Source organism: Austrofundulus limnaeus, unplaced genomic scaffold (genome assembly GCF_001266775.1).
Source record: "Austrofundulus limnaeus strain Quisiro unplaced genomic scaffold, Austrofundulus_limnaeus-1.0 Scaffold3, whole genome shotgun sequence".
Taxonomy (NCBI): domain Eukaryota; kingdom Metazoa; phylum Chordata; class Actinopteri; order Cyprinodontiformes; family Rivulidae; genus Austrofundulus; species Austrofundulus limnaeus.
The window spans coordinates 7,077,122-7,098,530 of NW_013952405.1; the positions used below are offsets into that span (position 1 = coordinate 7,077,122).

The 21,409-nt window shown below is 42.3% G+C and overlaps 1 protein-coding gene across 5 annotated transcripts in view; it reads left to right on the plus strand.

The window, feature by feature from the left end:
• rerea (arginine-glutamic acid dipeptide (RE) repeats a) overlaps window positions 1–21,409 on the plus strand; it is a 146,634-nt gene that overhangs the window by 40,311 nt on the left and 84,914 nt on the right. For all 5 annotated transcript variants that reach the window (XM_014020440.1, XM_014020449.1, XM_014020457.1 and 2 more), the window contains exon 2: window positions 17,165–17,675. In XM_014020440.1, coding sequence (XP_013875894.1) covers window positions 17,309–17,675 — 367 coding nt within the window. In that variant the 5' untranslated portion in view covers window positions 17,165–17,308. The remainder of the gene's footprint in view (window positions 1–17,164; window positions 17,676–21,409) is intronic.

Sequence of the window (21,409 nt, forward strand, 5' to 3'; positions counted from 1 at the left end):
GTGATGCATGTGTTTAGACCAGCAGCTTAGGATTTAAAAGCAGACTAGTTATTTGTCTGAAAGACAGCTTATCTAGTGTTTTTCAGTTGTTAAAAAAGATTGGGTGGGGGGGGGGCTAAACGGCTGTAAATTGATCATAACAGTTTGTGATGTCAGATGCTGAGTCCACAGGATCTGTGGCCACATAAGGCACAAAGCAAGCTTACCACGCTCCCATCAGTGTAATGTTTTAGAAAAATACAATATGCTCAATTTAGAAAATTTTGTTCGTTTCAAAAATAGTTGTTTTAAAGTTCTTAATGGCTTAACTTCACCTCCACTTTTAAGTTAAATTAAACCAAGGACTGACGGAGGTTTTAGCACTAGAGCCTCCTCCAGAGGAGACCTAGAGGTTCCTCATAGGAAAACAACCTTTGGACAAACTATTCTGTCAGTCAAAGGAGGTCACTTTTGGAACAGTCTCCCAACAACTATAAGGGATTATCCCAGTTATTGTACATTTAAAAAAAACATCTCAAACAGTTTCTTGAAAGTTCCCATTCATGCACTTAATGAATAATTTTAAATCCATTCTTGTATGTAATTCTCTGGACATGTATTTGTGTTCTGCATGTGTGATTGTATATTGTGATCTTATGTTGTTTTTTTCTTGTGAACATCTTGTGTTTTTTATTTTTTATTTTTTTCCCCTTCCTGCCTCAGGATTACAGATGTAAATTAGCWACTATGCTATAATCTGGCTCATTTACAGTCTATACAGAAGTATAAGAATGTTCATTAATGTGCACTGTCCTGATTAAATAAAGAATATATGTATATACCCTGACAAAGGTTCAAATCCATGCCCGGAGGAAGTGTGTTGATTGCCTTTCAGTCTTTGTCACATTAAAAAACAGACTCTTCCTGGAATCCTGCTCCTGTTATTGAAGGGAGTAAAAATGTTGCTACGCTAGTTATGAGAAGATAATCTTTGTTTATTACCGTTTTTGTAGCTATTAAGTGACTTTGAGTATGATAGTTCAAAAGTTGAGTTTGGCATTACATTGGTTAATGTTACACAGCAGGCAGTGGAAGGTTGTCTTTTCAATAGTTAAAAAGGTTCACAGAGCTTTACAAGCTGCATAGATATGTCWCACATTGGTGTGAAAGCACACTTACAGTTAAACATAAAATATTTTATCTGTGTCCTCGTGACTCACGTCTCTGAACAGCCAGTAGCTGTTCACTAATCTTGGATGTTACTTCTAGTATTTTTTAGTTTGGACTTGCCGTGTTATTCTGGAACAAATGGTAACAAAGACCTGAATGATAAGACCTTCTATTCCTTTTATTTTTTAATTTGTTTGATGCCACTTGTTCCATTTTAAAGTGTAGCGTTTGAGCAATAAAATCCAATCTTGTTTTTTTTTTCCTCCACTTGACAGCTTACTTAGGATTTCAAACATGGGTGTTTTATGTTTGGTGGTCACTTATCTGCCCTGTGTGTAGTTGTTTTTAAGAGTGATGGGCCTTATCTTAACAACAGCAATAATCAACAGTGCAGCAGAAATCATTACAGCTTCAGTCTCATCTGGATAACGTGTAATGACAGTCTCAGTCTACACCGTCACAGGGGAAAACTTGCATAGCTTGTCCTTGTGAACTCTTTTTCAAAATGGCCAGGCATCCTTTTTCCTTCTCTTCCCCAGAGGTTAGCATATCCATTTAGTTTCACTGCTTGTGGACTGAATGAAAGAGGAAGTGGTCAGCCCTCCTTAATGGAGTTGCACGCCGAAGTCTTGATTTGTTTTGCGCTGTAGGATTTGTGCGGCTAGAAAGCGCTGAGCGTTTCGCAGGGAAGCTGCTGTCAAACGAGAACATGCCAGCCTAAATCTTAATTACGTCCACTGTGCCGTTCTGCCGTCGCTATCATTTCAATCACGTCTATTTGCAGAGCTTCATGTGAACGTTTGTGGGGGGGAAATTAAATCTGATGCTGGAATTTGATCTGGGTCTCAGTCCGCAGTCTGTGTTGTTGATTCATGTAAACCAGAGGAAAGCATTGGTAGCGGTGTGAGTCACCCCTGCTTTACAAACACCAGTCTCAACCGCTGACAAGGTAGAGAGAAGCTGGTAAACATGCAGCTCACATGCGGGGAGCGTGTGCGAGTGTCACCTCCGAGGAATCAGAGAGGCGATAGCGGGATCAAAGAGGCTGTTTCTGACCATACAGGAGGAGAGATGCTTCGCAGTGCGAGGCTGCAACGGCTGTCTGGCTTTGCAGAGGCTGCTGAATGTTTGACAGGGCATTGGAAAAACATTATTTAATCTGCCTGCATGATGGCCCTCACTGGGATTGCACCATGCTGCGTCTCTTGCCCCCTCTTTTCCTCCCCATGTCAGGGATGGCAGGAGCTGGGTGGTAGAATAACACTTTGAGGTCGTCGGCGTGTTCTTATTTTAACATTATGATTTGATGCATAAAGAAGAGGAGAAAGGCGAGTTGTTTTTGATGCCACGTTTCCAGGCTTCTCATTTCTTCCTAATGAGAAAGTCTGCTGGGGTCTTTATCGTTTCCATTTGGGTAATAGTCTGAATAGCTGAGTCGCATTCCATTGTAATTACAATCGCATGATCTAGTTGTTATTGTAATATGTTATTTGAGTGAAAACACATTGACTCGTTTWAAAAAAAAATGCTTCCACATCTTTAGCATATAAACAAAGCAGAAAGGCTTTCTTTCTGTGGCTTAGCTGCATAAATCTCAGCCTTATGAAAGATATTACTTGTAGTACCCCTCCCACTTTTTACTGACGACACTTTGCACATTGTCTTGTTAAAACGCCGTGTAGAAAATCGATGAAAAGTCACGGCTCTTGTGTCATTGTTGGTAGCACTTCCACCTCCTCTTCGTTCTGAAACTCGGTCGTGGTTTTGAGGCGCGACGGTAAATCTCTTCGTGTTTTGTTGAGTCTGTAAACGKGTTTCATTTCTAAATGGAACAAGCTCACGCTGCACCTCGTGACCTTTTGTCCTTGCAGATGGTCCAGCAAGACATTTACTTTAGCCACAGTTGGACATAGTATCTGCTAAGGAGGCAGTACCCTCTGGTGGGTGACTACAGAAATGGGCGATTCATAGAAAATCAAACTGTTTTGTGTGTGCAGGGGGGAAAAACGAGCGATATCTTTTAATTAAAATAAACCTCAGGAGCAAACGATGGGTTTAGAAACCAGGATAATTGAAAATAGGCTCTTTCTGCTTTCTCCCTCCCTCCTATGTCTGCACGTCCTTAAAGCATCTGAGCCCATCAGAGGGCAGTTTTCTCACATGTTAAGTGGGGGGTGGGGGTATCTGCCCTTGTTAATTCAGTGCATGGTCATAAAGTGGAATAGCGGTCCCCCCATGGCCTGCCTGCTCCGAACATCCTCAATTGCCTGCATGTCCTCTTTACCTCTTTGTCCTCCCGGTTGACTGTCCCTTTGACACCGGCAATAACCTTCCAGTCTTGATGTGAGGGTTTAAACTCTGCTGATGTCTGAGGGAGATGGTGACAGTACATAAATCATCATGTGCCAGAAAATTACATTATMTCATGGCTGTCATGTTTAGTTTCATTCACCAATTTTGAGTTTTAGGTACTTGGAATTGTTCTTTGTCTAATTTTCTGTGCTTAATTCCACCCAGATGGCTGTTTTTTTTGTTCAGGCCTCGTGTGCCAGAATCAGTACTGTCTTTGAATTTAAGTATTGACCTTTCAACCCCGCATCCACACGAGTAGCAATCAAACRGCATCAGAGGAGGAAACGCTCATGCTGTGCGTTCATATCCTATTTTATCAAGTAAACATTTAATGTGTTTAAATTTACCACAGCTTTATTTATGCATMGAATCCGCTGTTAAGTCTGAATTATACATTAGCCGATGAATAATTCATCAGTGCCATTCTTTAATGATTACTTGCCAGGCAGCGAATGGTAATATTTGCTGATAAATTTGCCCATTGATCTTGCTTGTGTTTAATCAGGCTTGTAGAGATGATGTGTACTCCGTTTTCTGGTGAGTTTTTACCCCCTTTGTTTTCAAGGGTGTATTGAAAAAGCAAGCTAATTAGTTATTTTAAAAAGGTGCAAGTAATTTGCTTCAAGTTTGAATTTTATAAAAACTGAAGTCTGTCAATAGAGAGATCTTAAAAAYAACAACTGAGGTTCATGTAATAATATACATTTCTCTTTATTTCTGCTATTAGAATGAACTATTTATTCTTTAATCTCCACAGATCAAAGTTCAATTACATTTTTGCTTTCAAAAGCTTGTGTCTTTTCCAACAAGCTATGTGCATTTCTAGTCTGAGTCTAAAGACAGTCTGAGTTGGTGGATGACAGGTATTTGATAAAAGTTGTCTTTCAATATGTTGTCTTTATTGGCAGGGGCTTAACATCTGCACCAAGCAAGAATATTACCACATTACAATGCTTTGAGCGCAGCATTGCCTAAGCCCCGACACACTGGCTGTAACTGTGGATATATTGCTTGTCCTTACAATGAGAAAGTATTGACTAGTTRTCACTCATTCATTTGATTAGTTGTGTGGGTGATTCTGCTTTTCATTTGTCACTTGGGCAACCTAAATGGAAAAACACAGCAACAGCCTCGTTCTTCTATCCTGCATCGAGGCACCGGAGCAGTGCAGGCGATCACATCTGGAAAAACTCTCTCTAAGCAGGAATGAACGGGTTTATCACTTCTAGTGTATAGCTGGCGCTTGTCAGCTCAGTTAGTGTCCACAAAAAGCCAACGTTTGACAGCTTTTCTTACAGCAGAGTGTACAGCAGTGTGGGAGTGATGTACTCCGACAATTCCACTTTGATTTTGCAGCTCAGTTGAGTGTGATTTATCCTTGTATTTATTGTGTCGGCGACTTGCTTCGTTTTCTTTTGTCTCTGAGAAGAGCGGCTTATAGCAGTCGGCTGTTGAGTATGTGAGACAGGTCATAAGAAGACAACCTTACATTTAATCCGGCAGGATTCATCAGTGCCCTTGTTCTTCTAAAAAATAATGAGGTAGACAGCAAGGGCTGCCCCAGGCTGCATGTAGGGAGATGATCTCTCTGAACCGGCAAATCATTCCTGTTTTTTATGCTAAAAAGACAGGCTAATGACTGTTCTTGATTTGTGTCAGGGCTTTAAGTTAACTAGCGTTAATTCTCAGAAAGATCTAATGGGCTTGATTGTCAAGCYGAGCCGAAGCAGTCAGAGACAGGCTTGTGCTTTGGTGGGTGGTGGTGGGGTGGGGGGGTGTAATTGTTTTTGCTGGCGGTGATTTTCTCTGGAAGGGATGACTGCACAATCCAGATATGTAAACACAAAGAAACTGTAAGGCAGTGTGCTGATACAGAAATTTCCTAGCCKTGCCCAAACTCTCTTTGAATTTCGGCTCGGTTGTGAAAGTTTTTTTTCGCTAACCTTTTGTCTGCTCAGCTGAGCATTTCAAACATGTAAATCTTAGGTGGAAAATGGAGATCTTGAGGAAATCATTAACTGTGACTGCACAATGTGAAACAAAGAGGGGGCGAGGTAAAGACAACAGATGCTCAAAGGGTTTGATTCTGCTTACTGGAGCATGACACTTTGAGTACGGTGAGGAATTTTATTGTTTTCATGGTAGACAATGAGACCTTCCCAGTCATCTGTTTGTCAGAGGCATTTGCAAAATGGACGTAATACTAATTATATATTTATCAAGACTTGCATTTCTGCTCTGAATGTCTGATTGGTTCTTCAGCAAGACTTCTCGTAATGTTTACTAGGCTGTGGCAGCAGATAGAACTTCCAATTTTTATGTTTCATAAATAACACAGCTGCCTCGGTTCTGCACCAGTAAGAACAGTTGGTATAATAAAGTCAGATAAAGATCAACTTAAGACCCACCAGGAAGCAGTCCAGTTTGCAAACATCCAGCTATTGGGGTTAGTGCTTGAGTCAGCGTTGGGGCAAGACTGGACATCTGTCTCCTGGTGCTCTATAACGCCCACAATCCCTCCCACAGACTGTCGGCTTTGGCACTCGAGCAGTACACCGGTTGCTGTAGTACACCCAGCCACCCGCAACACTGGCTTATCTCGCAAGCATAACAAACAACATGGTAACAGAACAGTTTGAAACCAATACAACACACAGCAACACGGGGGCCTTAAGAGCCCTGTGCCATCATAACTCCACTTCAAAACGCAGGCCTTTGTTCTGAGATTGTTGGAGAAGACATCATAGCGAGGTAGCAGCACATCTTTTCATCCTCAAACACACTCACTCCCACTCAGTCAGTCTGCTGTCGGTGAAGGAGATCCTCGTCTTGATAGGGCTTCAGAGAAAGGTATTCCTCTGGGACTGTTGTTCAGAGATTTTTTCGGTTCTGTCTCACTCTGATTATAGGAACACTTGTAGATAATCCTTCCTTTAATGGGGGGGGGGGGGGGGTCTTGTTGCAGCACTTGGTGGAGTGAGCTTGGAGGTGTGAGGGCCCTAATAAGTCAAAGATTAGAATTTGTAAGCAGTTATCGCCTTGATGTCCACCGCTCTTTTAAAATAAATATTTAATGACAAGGTGGCTGAAATAAAGCTGTTACAGACTGCTGGTGAGAAAATGAGCTTCTATTTAGAGCGCATACGGTTCCATAAAGCCATGGCATTGGTAGACAGCCCAAGGTTATTAGTGTGGTATGAGAGTGTCTGCAGGTCACCGAAGAGTTCTCCCTCCTTTCATGCCGCAGTGATACGAAGGAGAGAAATGCATTCGCTCAAGAATCCTTGATGCATTAATGTGTGAGAAATGACACTATTGTGGCAGCGGCATTACACTTCATGTGCAAAATCCTCATCGCTAAAGGTGCACTTTACTTGAACTGTTTCCACTGGGGGGGAAAAGACTCTATTGGCCTTTACTCCTATAGCTTTGCTTTGTTTCGTATCATAAGATCTTTGCCCTCTGGGTGCTTGTTCGATGTCACTCACATCATGCAACATTGATTAAGGTTGAAGTCGGTCCTGCGATGGAGTTATCACAGCGTAAAGACAGATTTGCCCACATTTATTCTTCCAACCTTACACTTTAAATCTTGAGTAAATGGAATCTTTAAATTTAAATTGCTATTGCTGTTGGACATTGCATGTTGATTATGAAGTGAAGCCTCCATTACAGCGTGAATGTTTCTGCTCAGTAGATTTAAAACACTCGTTTAGACTCTGCCTGATTCATCCTGTTTACTCATTACATGATAGCTGTGGTGAAAGCAATTACTTTCAGCTTTCAAGTACCTTGCTTTTGGTCACACTGCGGCTCTTATTCATTTCACTAACGCTCCCAAGGCCCCGAGGCTTCCAATCAGTCCGACAAGTGGCGTTCACAGACATCTCGCCCGTCTGCGTAGGGACTAGGTGGGTAAACACGCAACAATCCGTAAACCTCGTCCTATCGCTGCTATTGGATTACCAGCTGCTTTTCCAGGACTCATCCGCACAGATGAGCTTCGAGATCAATGAAGCTCTTAGTGCAGYGCTAATTCGATCAGGAATGGCTTTGCTGCTGCTGATCAGAGATTATATGTATATCTATAGATGTGTGTATTTTTAACGTTAAACAAAAACGTAATCCAGTCGAGCTTGTGTCGTTTAGCCACATATTTTTTAGCTGCTCCCATGCCCACAGACGTCAATTAGAGAAGCCTTTCGTATTCATTATTGAATTGTTGGGTTGGCCTGCTGAGAACAGCGTCGAGATGGAAGTAGTGAACTGCTGCGTAAAGTGATCCGGCTAGTTTTGCTGAGTCTAGCAAGAAAGCTGATTTTTTTTTTCTCCAGCAGAGCAACTGGCATCATAAATAAGCTAAGAGCAYGTTTTCGAAGGATGAGGCGTTGTCGTCTTTGACAGTGAGCAGAGAGGATAGGTTGAAGGGCATATTGACCCTCCTGTTCCGAACGGCCAAAAGCAGACTTTTCATTGCCCCTTGTTCCCTCCTTAATTATTGTTTGATGCTAATAAAGGAGGGGGTGTGGGGGGGTGGGGCATGTTATGAAAGATAATTATTCATTGCAGCACTTTTCCTTGTTGAGGCGTGTCCCCACCTCATCCTCTTTCCTCCACCCCCTCCAGCTTGGGGAGGAAGCTGCCAGAGCTGTCAATTGAGCACAGCAGAGAAAAGATGTCCCCCTCAGCCTTTTAAGGAGAGGACAGGAAGGGAGCAGGGTGAAGGACGCCATTTGCCCAAGTGATATACGAGGAGAGACAGCAATATATGTAAGGAGCTGCTAAAAGAACGATAGAAGGTCAAGGCACATTACACTTTAGCCATTTATTGGTGGAGAACATAGTCTGACCAGGACTGCAGAATACAGTTACTCAGCAGCAGCAGTTCTTGTTTATAAATCTAAGTGCTGTGTGTGCAGTAGCCTGCACATTTTAGATGTGCAACGGGCATACAGACAGATGAATGCTTCACTGTAGTGCAAACTCTCTCAGTGGCCTTTTTATAAGCCCACAGATGCTATTTTAACAAGATTCCAGCTTTTCAAACCTGCCCTCCTAGATTTTCACTAAGCAAATGGCAGATGTATTTGAGGCTGATTTCCTATGCATGAGCACAGCATATGGTGTGCTTAAACACGATGTAAGCATGGGATTAGTTAACAGTTGTCTCATAACAATGTGGTACTTTAGTGCTGTTAAACACTTACTCTAGCTTTGTGTTCTCTCTTCTTTTTTTTTTAAATAGCGAGATAAAATACCCTCAATCTCACGAAAGCATGCAGCCCTCAAATTGGAAAGTGAAATATTTTTACAGGCAGGGCTAAGTTGTATTTTTATTGTCATTAAAGAGGAGAAGTTGGTGAGGCTGCCATGGTTAAAGCCTAACATTAACATTCCAAGAATATCTGAGGCTTATTCGCAGCAACTGAGATACACAGCCAGCTTTGTTCACCTTTTGGAATAAAGAATGCAGTCGAACTACATGCGCTCGGTCGTGTTGGTCTGTTTTTTTATTGTGCCACTGTTGTTGCACTGTGTGAAAGCTGCAATGTGTAATTCAGTGTATTATCGTTATTAGGCGTTGGGGAAGAATAAATAATATGCAGCTTGTGTTTGCTGGAGGCATAGCACACTTATCAGTCGGGGATCAAGTCTCCATTTTACACATGAACAGACAGAGTTAATCTGCAGATCATGGCTGTACACTTTGTACACCACTACTTCTATTTTTTTATTTTAGTTTTTTTTCYCCCCTAAAAGCCCATTGTTCTTCAGCAGACCCCTGCTGTTAATCTTTTTTGGAAAATAGCTTCCTTTTGTAGCTGATGTCTATATTTAGGAGTGGACCTGCATTTTTACTTGTGGTCAAAGCAGTAAAACGTGCAAGTTTGGCTCCTTCTCACTCCTTTAAGCAGTAATACTGTGTATTTGTAATCTACCTCTGTGTGTGTGTGTGTGTGTGTGTGTGTGTGTGTGTGTGTGTGTGTGTGTGTGTGTGTGTGTGTGTGTGTGTGTGTGTGTGTGTGGCTTGTGTGCATGTGTGGCTTGCTGTACTAAAATGCCACAGCTGTAAGAGGCCAAGTCCCAGGTACTGTATGTTTTATGAGCTGTCCTCAGAGGATATGGGAGCTCTGAGCTCAGATCCTGCTTGTTGTAGCAGCATTTTCATCACGGAAAAGTGAAAACACGCAGCATTAGGCTGTGTTTACAGCACCACCCTGCTTGTGGTTACATTGAAAGCAGTATAGCTACACAGGTTCATTATTCATTCCCTTGTCCTCGTGTTCACTGCAGAGCGTTCTTCCTCTCTGCTGAGGATCACTGGACTAAATGACTGAGACGGCGGATGACAAGGCTGAACGCTGCACTCAATATTGCACTCTCCTCCCAATTCACCTCCTCGTTGACTGCTCGCTAAATCAGTCCTTTTCCCCCCTCACAAACACTCTAATTGTAGAATATTTACTGACAGCATCTATTCGCAGTGTGTACACATTAACTTTGGAGTTACAGCTCAATGGYCGCGGAGAACAACAAACAAAACGGGATAAAAGAGGAATCCTTTGTTCGATTAATTTTATAATTTAAGCGAGTCAAGATGGTTTGTGCTGTGGCGGTTGGTGGTTAAGAGGTGTTTGCTCTTGAAATAAAATACCTACCTAATTAGAGGTAATGCCGTCCCGTGTCATGTCGAGGTGGAGGTGTTTTGCAGCTYGGATCATTATAAGGCATTGAAAAGAGTGTGGGGGGGCTGTCCTCTACCTCCTCCACCATCTGCTCAAGCGCAGAACAAAATTTGTTACTGCAAAGCTTAATAACTTAGGCAGAGAAATTGTTTTGTGTACCGATCCAGTGGCTTTGTTTTATTTTGCAAGCTGTTCTTAAAGGCATCCTTGGTTGCTCCTGCTGGCCCGTGCTGTCAGTCTGAAACCTCAGAGCTGTCTTATCTGTCACTCTAATCTATTTATGTTAGTTTTTCCTCTGTGCTGGCACGTCTCTCTGTGTGGCATAGTGATTAGTGTAGCTGGAGGATGTAGGGCAGCTGTATGAATACATTTCCTCCCCTCTCACACTCATTTAGACTACCAGTTGAAGCCGAACTGATGGATAGGCTTGTTAAGCTGATAGGCAGATTGCAAAGGAAGAGTGGGGATATTTGATTGCAGAATATCAGTGAAAGTGGTACATGATTGAGTGCTCAGATATTAAAATCTCAAGAGTCTTTTCAACAGGAGGGGAGAAAATCACAGATTTTTTTTTCCTCTACTAGTAAATCTTTCTACTGCTTATATCTGATTGAGGAAAATTTCATGTAATTCACCCTCTTTCCCTCGCTCGAGCTGCGCTCTGTTGTATAAAGACAAATGTTTAAAGACATACATGATACAGGTCTTCTAGTACAAATCAGCCTTGAATGTGTCCCCGATGTGTATTTATAACACTCCTGACCCCAGCCCCGCAGGGTAAATTTCCATTTCAGCTGCATAATACTGCAAAAAAAAAAAATTTAATAATAAAATAAAAAATTGAATTGTCAGTGCTTCGCCAGATGTGAAAGACACTGCAAAAATCCTTTTGAATCTGCTCCTTTATTCATAGTGTAAAAAAGGCTTCTCGCAGATCTACAGGGGTAACTCAGTTATGAGCCACGTTGACGATAGCACTGCTTGCCGCCACATACCTCACATTCTCCGGCTTCTGTTATCAATGACACTTTGGGAGAGGTCCTTTTACTGGCTCGCTTACGATTACATTCTTAAAAGTGTCTCATTTAGAAGAAAGGAAAAGGGGTGACAGCGGACAGCCCTGGCTTCCCCCCCTCAGAGCCGTGTCAAAGCATGATGCCTTGTGAAGCAGTCACTGCTGATRAAATAGCAGCCAGCTTTGCTCCAGGAAGAGCAACATGGCAAACGCATGTGTCTTCAAGTAGCTGGTATTGGGCTGCAAAATGAAGCAGTGCTCACAAACSTTGTAGATAATGGACGTCTTGGATTGTGGAGCAGCCGCCTCGGGGTCATTTCAAGCTCTTGCGGTGAGCCCACAAATAGAGGGTAGGAGGGGATTTAGCCTTCTTTTAGAGATGGAGTAGAGGCTTAGACCACATGGAGCACACGAGATATTTCACATGTCTGTTGCTTGAAGCTTTAAACCCACGGATGAAGTAAATATTTGATTAGAACAGATCACAAAAAAGTCTTGATTGCTATTGTTAGCCTCAGTGAATTTGCAAATTGTCTGTTTTATCTTTTCAGATACTGATATTTGATTGCAATCAGTGTAATTTARTATTAAAATCTTTTCTAATTCGACAGTGATTTGTTTTTTTATATACAAGTACAGTCTTTAGGCTTTAACTGAGGAAAAGAAATATAGCTTAGGGCTTTCCAACATTAACGTTTTTTTTTAACCTGCTTAAGTAACCCCGGAAGTGGTCTAAAAATAGAGCTTTGTGCATTCAGCATTAGCAAAACGTTGGGAGGGGAAAAGTGCTCATGAGCGAATTGCAAAAAAACAACAAAAACAAACGAGTGGAGCAGATCTTCACCCTGCCAATGAGARCTAAAACAGCGGGGCTCAGAGACTTGGCAAACCACCACTGCACCAGGTAAGACAAAGCATGCAGGGTGCAGAGACCACAGAGAATCCCTTATGAAGTGGCCTAGCCYTCGCCTCCAGCTGAGCCTTTTCATTGTGCTGTTGTTTCTATGGAGCTTGGATGGCAGTTTAGATTAGATCACTCTGAGTAATGGATTGGAGCTGACGAAAACCTGCTGCAGCTCAACATCACCACTGCTAGGATCCCGGCACTACGGAGGATCTGGCTGGTTTATTCGGATCAATTTGAGGCGCCCTCATTGTTAATAACCCTGTGTATATTCATGCTAACATTGTTCTCCTCTAATCTGTATTCATGCGAGTATTTCATTCAATCCCCCTGCAAAGCCAGGCCTAAATCCTTGCCAATCACATTTTGCTACTTCATAATTCTCCATTTGAAATTGTTCATTCAGTCTTCTCTGGTAATATAAGTGAACCAGTCAGTAGGTCTTATTGTCGTTACATTTGTTGTCTGTTAAAGGCTGAACAACAACAAAAAAAGGCATCTTGTGCAATATTTGTATCTAAACYTTTGTGTAACAAAATGCACCGTCTGTACAGGCATTCAAGCGATGAATGATATTTTAAATGTTTATCCTCGGACTGATTTTGATTAAAAAGTTAAGCATAGATTTAGGTACATGTGGGAAACATACCTTTTATAAGGTTGTTGGGTGGGGGGGGGTGGTGTTTAGTAACATAAACCTGCTGGGTGGCCATTGTGGGGGGATGATGTGTTAATCGAGCCACAAACTGTGTGGTTTTTTTCAGGCCAGAGGTCTCATTTTAAAAGGCCCGCAAAAGAGAAATGTATTTGAGCGGGGCCCCGCTGGCTGCTAGCCCTTGACTCCATTGCAGTAATGTAAATGGTGGATTAGGTGCCGTTAGCCGGGACCCCCTCAACCCCTTTTCAGTCGCCGCCCCCCTCCTTCGCTTTTCCATTAAGACAGCTGGTATCTTTCAAAGGGTCCTGGCCCAGTGATTGATGTGTAATAGCTCCTAGCCTCACCTGCCCCCTCACAGCATTATTCATCAGCAAAGCTGCAACCAGCACTGCTTTCCACTAAGAGCTTTGTTTTTTGAGTGGAGGGCTAGCTTTCTCACTTTCTGTTTTAGTCTCTGCCCTTCTAGTTATTAGTACAATATGACTTTAAATACCACATAATTAGTTTAAAGTGTCTTTCTTTTAAAAKACACTTTGACTCACTTTGGGGTTATTAAAGCAATGTTTGCAATGTTTCAGCAGAGTAATTTGGACATGAAGAATTTGGARACGAAGCAGTTGTTCGAATTGTATCCAGATGCAAACTAATGGTACCTTGAGCRTAGATCCTTACATGGGCTTACATCTGCTTCTAACATCAAAAGAGAATGGGTCAACCTTCCATTTGCAACAGTTTAAAGTCCTCGTTGGCTTCACTGGAAGAAGCTTATGTTACTGATTAGAGGAGAGAAGAGGTGCTTAGCATATACACTGTTTCTGGCATCCCCCAGGATTAGAGACGTGCTATCAGATGGTACTGTTGTCAATGTTTGCATGTTTGTCACACCTCCATGGCATGCTGCTGGAAATAGAAAGAGCCAAAGATTTGAGATGAACACCTGGCAAGTGTAAAATGCCAGTAGATGATAGGTTTTTGTACTTTGCGGGTCAATCTGAAGGCACTGTTTGCTGCACTGGTTAGTGAAAATTAAAAGGTTAAAAGTCAGTAAAAGTTTCAGCTGCATTTTTTTCTTTTGCTGTTTATGTAAAATCACTTCATATGCTCACCATTATACTTGTTTTTCTCCCCTCTTCAATTTTTTTGACATTCCTCTAAAATTTATCCCTGCTCTTAGATTACATCATCCCCTCTGCAGAAACTTTACGTAATTGCTTTACAGAGTGAAAAGTAAGAAAGCTAATTCCAATGATTAGTGTGTCATATCTGTACAAAATCTTAAAATTGGCTTTTATGGTAGTTTGTTTATTATTAAACACGTTCAGTAGAATTTTAGGATTAGTATTTCTTAAGCTGTATTTAAGCTTTAAAGGGGACATATGCAAAATTCACTTTTTAAGCCCTTAAATGCAATTTGTTATGTACTTAAAAGTCTCTAGGAGTGCAGAAAATTTGAATTCAGTCTCTTCTAATGCTACATAGATATCTTTATATTTTGTTTGGGTCACATTTTCAACCCTATTTTCTATGATTTCTGAAYTATTACATCAAATTATTTGTGACAAAATGGACATAAGGTCTGGACTTACCAACTACAGTTTGATCATCTATACTCTCCTCTGGCTCTGGGTCAGACTCTGGCTCCAACATGTAATCTACGTTCACACCGAACACGTTTGAGCTGCAGGAGCGGCCGGTTTACATGCAAAGTCTATGGTGGACGCGCCTCTAGGGGTCTTGCGGCGCGTCACATCCGTTTAGTGCTGCGTGCAAGGAAGCGGAAGGTGCGGCAGAGCATTTTCTGTGCATGTGGTGCGGCGAAAGCAGCTGACGCCCGAGCTCAAAAATCTGAACCTTTTGCTGCTCGACGCGCTGCTTAAACCAATCAGAGAGACTCATTTTTCCACGTGACAGTTTGCTGAATGTTGCCCACTAACCAGAAACAGACGGACAGGAGCTCTTTAGCTGAAATCGACCGTCTACAGTTGATGTTCTGGCTGGAGATATCAGCACCGATGTGGGTCAGCAGCTCGTTAAACTGGGCTCGGTCGGGACAAAAAATAGTCTATCAGCTCGCAGCTCCTGAAGTGGTGAAACTAACTGAACCAACCACCTCTAAATCATCTGGTGAATTAATTATCTGCTGTGTGCAACGTTCACTTGCTCTTTAGTAAATAAAGCAAAGCCATATTTTTTTTATTTTACCTTCATTTCATCCGCCGAAGACAGACAGGAAAAAACCAAGATGCTCCTCCCTCTTCAGTCGTGCATCGTCTCTAGTCCCGGTCTGAATGTAGCACGTCCAACTGGAGGCGTTGGGCGCTTTTTTGCTGCTCAAAATGCGTTTGGTGTGAACGTAGCATAAGGCTGGATGGACAAGTCTTCTGTTGTTGACRTCTTTTAATTAATTTGTAAATAAAATGTTTCTGCACAGCTACATAGTCATAAAACCCTCTATCAAACTAGAATGGACCGGGTGTGAAGTGTCTCGTTTGGATTTAAAGAGACAGCATCAAAATGAGTTGATCTGAGACACTACAGAACAGAGGTGAAAGAGGGGGCTTGTGGAGTTACAATAAGGAGGTGTTCAAGTTCCACTTTATATAGACCCCAACTGAATGATTTAAATGTGGAAAAGGTTTTAAAAGCACAACATGTCTCCCTTTAATCACAAACTGTGTGAAACCTTGTCTGCAAATGTAGATTTAGCTGTACATCAAATAAAWCTGTAGGTGGTATTTTGAACTTTAAAAACTCTTTTTGGTGAGTGTTTTTCTACCAGAACCATTAGCCGTTGGTTCAGAAAGCTAATTCTGGACACGGGCCACGCTTTGTCTCTTTGCACTATCTTAGGTATGTATCGATGGCATGTGTGAATCCTTGCGAAAACATGCCCGTTGGAAAGCTCCAGAGCCCTTTCATCTTCAGTGTTTGCTAATGTGTTCGTGTGTGTGTGTGTGTGTGTGTGTGTGCTGGCAGCCCGATGGTCGCCGTGGTAACTCATCATTAGGTGATTAATGGGGCTGTGACGAGGCTGCGGTTTAATAAGGCCCAGCGTTTGTGTTGAAACCGACGACAAGAGCAGCTGCCCTGTCAGTTGGTGTCTGCTCAYGAGACGACAGCACCCGCTGCTGTGGAGGGCCGTTGTCAAATAAGCTTCATAGCACCCGTGTGTGTCAGTGTGTTAGTTTGAGGCGACGACTCGCCTCCCCGCCTTCCTCTATTCTTCGCCTCACCTTCTTTGTGGCTCTGCCAATAAAAGGCTTGTTCAGCTGCAGATGTGGCGTTCAATTTTTACTCTGCACCGATTTAGCTTTACCCGGCTCGATCCGTGATTCCTCCCTCATTTTTCACCCTCATGCTTCCACCCTGCCATCAGGACCACGGTAACACCGGCACTGATCGCCTGGCAAGAACCCTCCGGGTGCTGTAATAAGTATTTCTAGTTAAATGGTTGCTGTGGGGGGTGGGGGTTAACACTGGCAGTAAATGAGAAGGCTCCTTTTTGTAGGTGCAGACAGTGTGCCGCTTCAGCTTCAACAACTTCTCTGTTTATGGAGGGTTTCGTGAGAAAGTGGTAGCTGGGTGAAGATAGCTGTAAGTGGCAGTGAACTAAGCATGGCAAATGACTGACTCTGCCCTCTTTCCTCTCCCCTCCCTCACCCAGCGGATTGCTATATTCTTCCCTCCAGAGCTGTCACTTCACATTATCACAGTAGTGACTGTCAGCCAGGGTAGTGGGTTGGGGTTGGGGTGCGTTGCAGCAGCCAGGAGTGCACACACACACACACACACACACACACTCTCAGGGATGAGCAGAATCCAGCCTGGTGTCATCACAAATGGTCTTAGCCAAGCTATTCTAGTAACTCTGTCATTGAGCTTTGTGCTACATATTTTATGTGCTCTAGCAAACAAGAGAACTATTTTATGTGCCTCAAAAAAACAAAAAAAAAAAACAAAAACAAACCTTAATTCATCCCTGAGGAATCTTGCAAAACCATAAGTTTCTCTTTCATATTCAGTTTGAACTTCCTTTTAGCTTATTGCCTTACTTGCAGCACTTGCCCTCTTTATTTAATTTATTATTTTCTTTTCTTTAAAAAAAATCTACTATCTGTTTCTGAAAGAAAGGAAGTATGTTCAAGCAGGAAGCTAGAAAGTTTGTCTTTGATATCACTATTCCTCTAGAGCGTTAATGGTTCGGAGGGAAATACCAGCAATTACTGTGATCTCAGGGAGCAGTCTGCACAGTTACCTCATCTTCAAGCTTGCATTTCTCTCTCACAAAAAAAATCCCCTTTTCACCGAAACCAGCCCCTTTACATTAAAAAGGTAGAAATTATTGTAAAATCAAAGGTCACAGACTCAAACTAATTGTCCTTTTTTTGTTCTGCTTGCAGTTTTCCTGAAACTCTAGGGTTGTTGGTGTGGCCGAATTTTCCCTGGATTTGACTGGTAAATTCAGAATTCTGAAGCCCAGGCTCACAGTCTACCTTTCACGGAGGCCCAGCCGTGAGAGGACTGAGGAAGGCACGTGGCGGATCATGACGGCCGACAAAGAGAAGGAAAGAGAGAAAGAGCGGGACAGAGACAGAGACAGGGACAGGGACAAGCGGGAAGCCGGCAAGTCCCGCCGGCAGGACGTGGACCGGGGCGACCGCGAAAGCGAGAGCTCCAGGCCTCGCCGCAGCTGCACGCTGGAGGGCGGGGCCAAGAACTATGCAGAGAGCGAACACAGCGAGGACGAGGACAACGACAACGGCAGCACTGGTGGAGGCAGCGGCACGGCCGAGGAGGCTGGCAAGAAGGGCAAAAAGAAGATGCCCAAAAAGAAGTCGCGCTACGAACGCACAGAGAACGGAGAAATCACATCCTTCATTACAGAAGACGATGTCGTTTACAGACCTGGAGGTGAGTCTGTTTGGCAACAAACTACAGTGAACACTATTTACTGCTTACTAGTTCAAACTTTCCAACCCCACAAATGCCCAAATATACTTGAGAAAACAAGAAAAGATGATCAATAATTGATTGTTTTAAGGAGCCAGTCATCTCTTTTGTGTAGGGCTGCAGAAGYGTTGCATATTCTTCAAAGCATCAACTCTCTAGCAGCAGAAACCCTCCCTCAGGCTAAAAGCACTGCATCATGCAATCAATGCTATGACCCACTCTGAGCTTTGTCTTGAGCTGAGTCAATAAAGCAAAGTGGTGCTTCACTAGATGATGCGATTGTGACGACTGCCACGATAATGATTTCATCCTAACACCATTTGACTCGCTGAAAGTACACTATTGTCCGTGGCACCAAAAGATACTATGTTTTCCTGGAAATATTTTTAAACTATGATACYGTGTGTTGACTGAGTTAGGCGACTGATAAAAACAAAACTAATCTTATCGACGGCGCTGCGCTTTTATACATTGTTTGTGAAATGTTTGTATTACTGGCGACAAAGTCAACACTCGCTGAAMGGGAGAAGCCAAGCTAAAACTAAATTATTCAGTTTCAGCTTGCTGTGTCTTTTCATTTATCTTTTTTTTACACTTATCTGGTACATTTTTCCACTGAGGGATAAATAAACAATGATTGCATTCTGTTCAGTTGTTTTACAGTATGTAGAAGCTAGTGAAAGGTCAAGTAGTGGAGTCTAAAGTATATATCAGGTCTACACAGTTGTACTGAAATAAGGTACCACTTTATTAAACACACAAAAAAGAGATCTATTGGGTCTTTTTATTTATTCTGTTTGTGGTGCTTGTTCGTTTCTATTTAATGATGGAGATGTTAAACATTCTTAAAACTAATTTTGAAGCATTGCTTATATTAGAGCACATCACACACTAAAGGTGTTAACTTTTTATACCTGCCTGTTTGTGCTGAAGTTGGTATCAGAGTTTTGACCTGGTACTGGTTATAATTGCTAACCTTTTCCAGCAAATAAAATATAAATATATTTGTTTAGTGACAGGTGTTATAATAAACTAAAAGGAATTTCTCTCCCTATAAAAGTAAATGTGCTTCAAAAGGCATATAAACACAGTCAACAGTCTCAGCACGTTAGCCCTGCCCAGTATTTATATTTCCACATTCAACTGAGCAGCACAGCCAGTGTCAGGTTGATGAGGAATATTTATGTTTCTTGTCCCCTCCTTCAATTAGTTTGACAGGTTTAGCGTGACTTGAATGCCACGATCCACCCCTGCTATGAGGACTAGGGTTGTTAGATCAGTTTAGATTAAGAATAAGCCTTGACTGGTAGTGACAGCCTCAGCACCCGTACACTCATTTGTAATTTACCTCCTGATGTCATCATGGAAGATTCTCCACCTCACCAGCAGACTTCCTGCTGTCTCCTCTCCTTATTGTTCCATTGATAAGCTGTGTGTGTGTGTGTGTGGGTGGGGGGGGTTGTTTCTCTACTCCTGCCTGGTCACTGGTAGCAGCCTTTGTGCAATCAGATTTGATGTGTGCAGCTTAGGCAGACACAAAGCCTGCAATGGATTATGCTTTACTAAATGTTAAATCCTTTTATAGCCATCTAGTGACATACAATATGTAAAACTGACCACCCCCAGAGGGGGATTTGCACCTCCCTACATTTAGGGAGGAGAGGGCCGTGCAGAAACTGAAGCACAATTTGTACCAGTTGCTATGTTGATTACTTCTGTCACAAAGAGCTGTAGACGTGCAGAGCCGTGTCATCACATAAGAATAGGTAAGCTAGTATTGAATCCCCAGTCCCCACCCCACCCCCAGTCTTTCTGCTCAGCCTTTTTATCCCTTGAAAATGGTTTCAGGCAGCTTAGTGCGCATCGATTGGATGAGAACGAGTGGAAAAGGGGAAGTGCAAGTGACCAGTAGGTAGGGCTGCAGCTAACTCGAGCTTTGCCRTTGCTTCGAAAGGTTGGAGGAGTGAGTCTGTGGTGGTGGCCAGAGGTCTGTGTCCCAGACCATTCGTATGGTCTGCCTCTGTGGTGAACAGCCCGGCGCAGGGAGAGCAGACTTACCAGATCGATCTGTGCCCTGTGGCTGAGCTTTCACTACTTCTCCAGGCCTGGTTAGACAACTCTGACCCTGTTCTCCACGCTCATCTACCCCCACCACCCCAGATTATAGATCCTCTCTTTAGAGATTATACACATGGCCAAGGGGGATCAATAGGAGACACTGTAKAAGCTAAGAGACACACACAAAAGAAAATATAAGTCTGTATACCCATGCATAATCTGCTGATAACTAAAATTGTATACATGAACATCTACACTGTTGTACAAATACATGCTTTTGTTGCACACTCATGCACTTCTAATGGTTCCAGTCTTTGGTAGTCACACTGCAAYAGACTCAGCAGCACAGTTTAATAAACACAGGAGTATTCCCAATACTAACCCTCCCCACTGCAGCAGGACTCTGCTTGTTGTTAGTGGATGGCTACCAACTCAACTCTTCTTCTCTCACTGTCAGTCTGACTGACTGTTGCAACTTTAAAATGGAGTCCTTTCAGAAAGAGACACTTCTATTCTTTCACCTTAGTTTATGTCACGAAGCATAATTTCCTCATCGGTTTACTGACTTTACTGGCAGCGCTTCAGTCATTTTAGATTTTAGAAAGTGATTGTGTAATCCAAAAGAACATTACAGACTTAAGTGAGAGAGAGAAAAAAGACATTCTGTGTATCAGTGTTGTGGGAATTCTTCATGTGGACAGCTGGTGCTTCTTGCTCCAGCCATCACAGACTGCTGGAGGGACAGTGTTTGTGTGTTTGACAAGTGCATATAAAACAAGCTGTGCAGCAGGAACAAATTTTACACACAAACACACTCATACACTGAGCTCAATATCAATCCCCCTCCTGTCTTCTAACTAAAAACTTTTAAGTGGAGAGTTCAATTCTATATCACAATCATGTAACTGTTGCCTTCAGTTGTTATGAAAAAGCTGTATATATATACATATATTTATCCAAAATATATATCCAATAATAAATTTGATGTTGCATCATAGCTTATCTAAATAGTCCTCTGTCTCTTTAAGAGCCTATTGTTTCTGACACTCCCACTTCAGCGCGTCATGACAACCATGCTTTATACTATTTACAACCTTTCTTAGGAAACTTCATCATGTTTTGCAATATCATGAGCACATTTTGGTAGTCTGGAGCTGTGTGGGGGAGGGGTGCTCTCTGAGGCAGGAGCTCAGCTGCAGACAGCTCCAGAGCGGAGCTTTGTGTAAAGAGGCGGTGCTTTGTACCAGCAAATGTTTAGACCGCTTGGAATGGTTACCAGAGCAGATTCAAAGATCTCTCCAACATTCATGAATGAGTCAAAGCWACAGTCTGGGTATGTTTTAGATGAGGAAATGACATTATAATATGATAAAGCTAGAGAAAACTCAATTTTGTTTAATTAACACMCCCCCAAATCAAGTTAATATTTCTTGCTTTTTATAATCACAAGAGCTTTATTTTTCTCTCCACATAATCTAAACTCACTATGTTATATGACRTATGTATTTCAGTTCAATTTGACAGATCTTATTTCACTAAAGTTCTTTAATAAGAACAAGTGCAGGAGGCCTGCTGACTTCCTGACGGCTACTTTTTTGCTGTACACAAGTCAGTATTGATAGCTCTTTATATATATA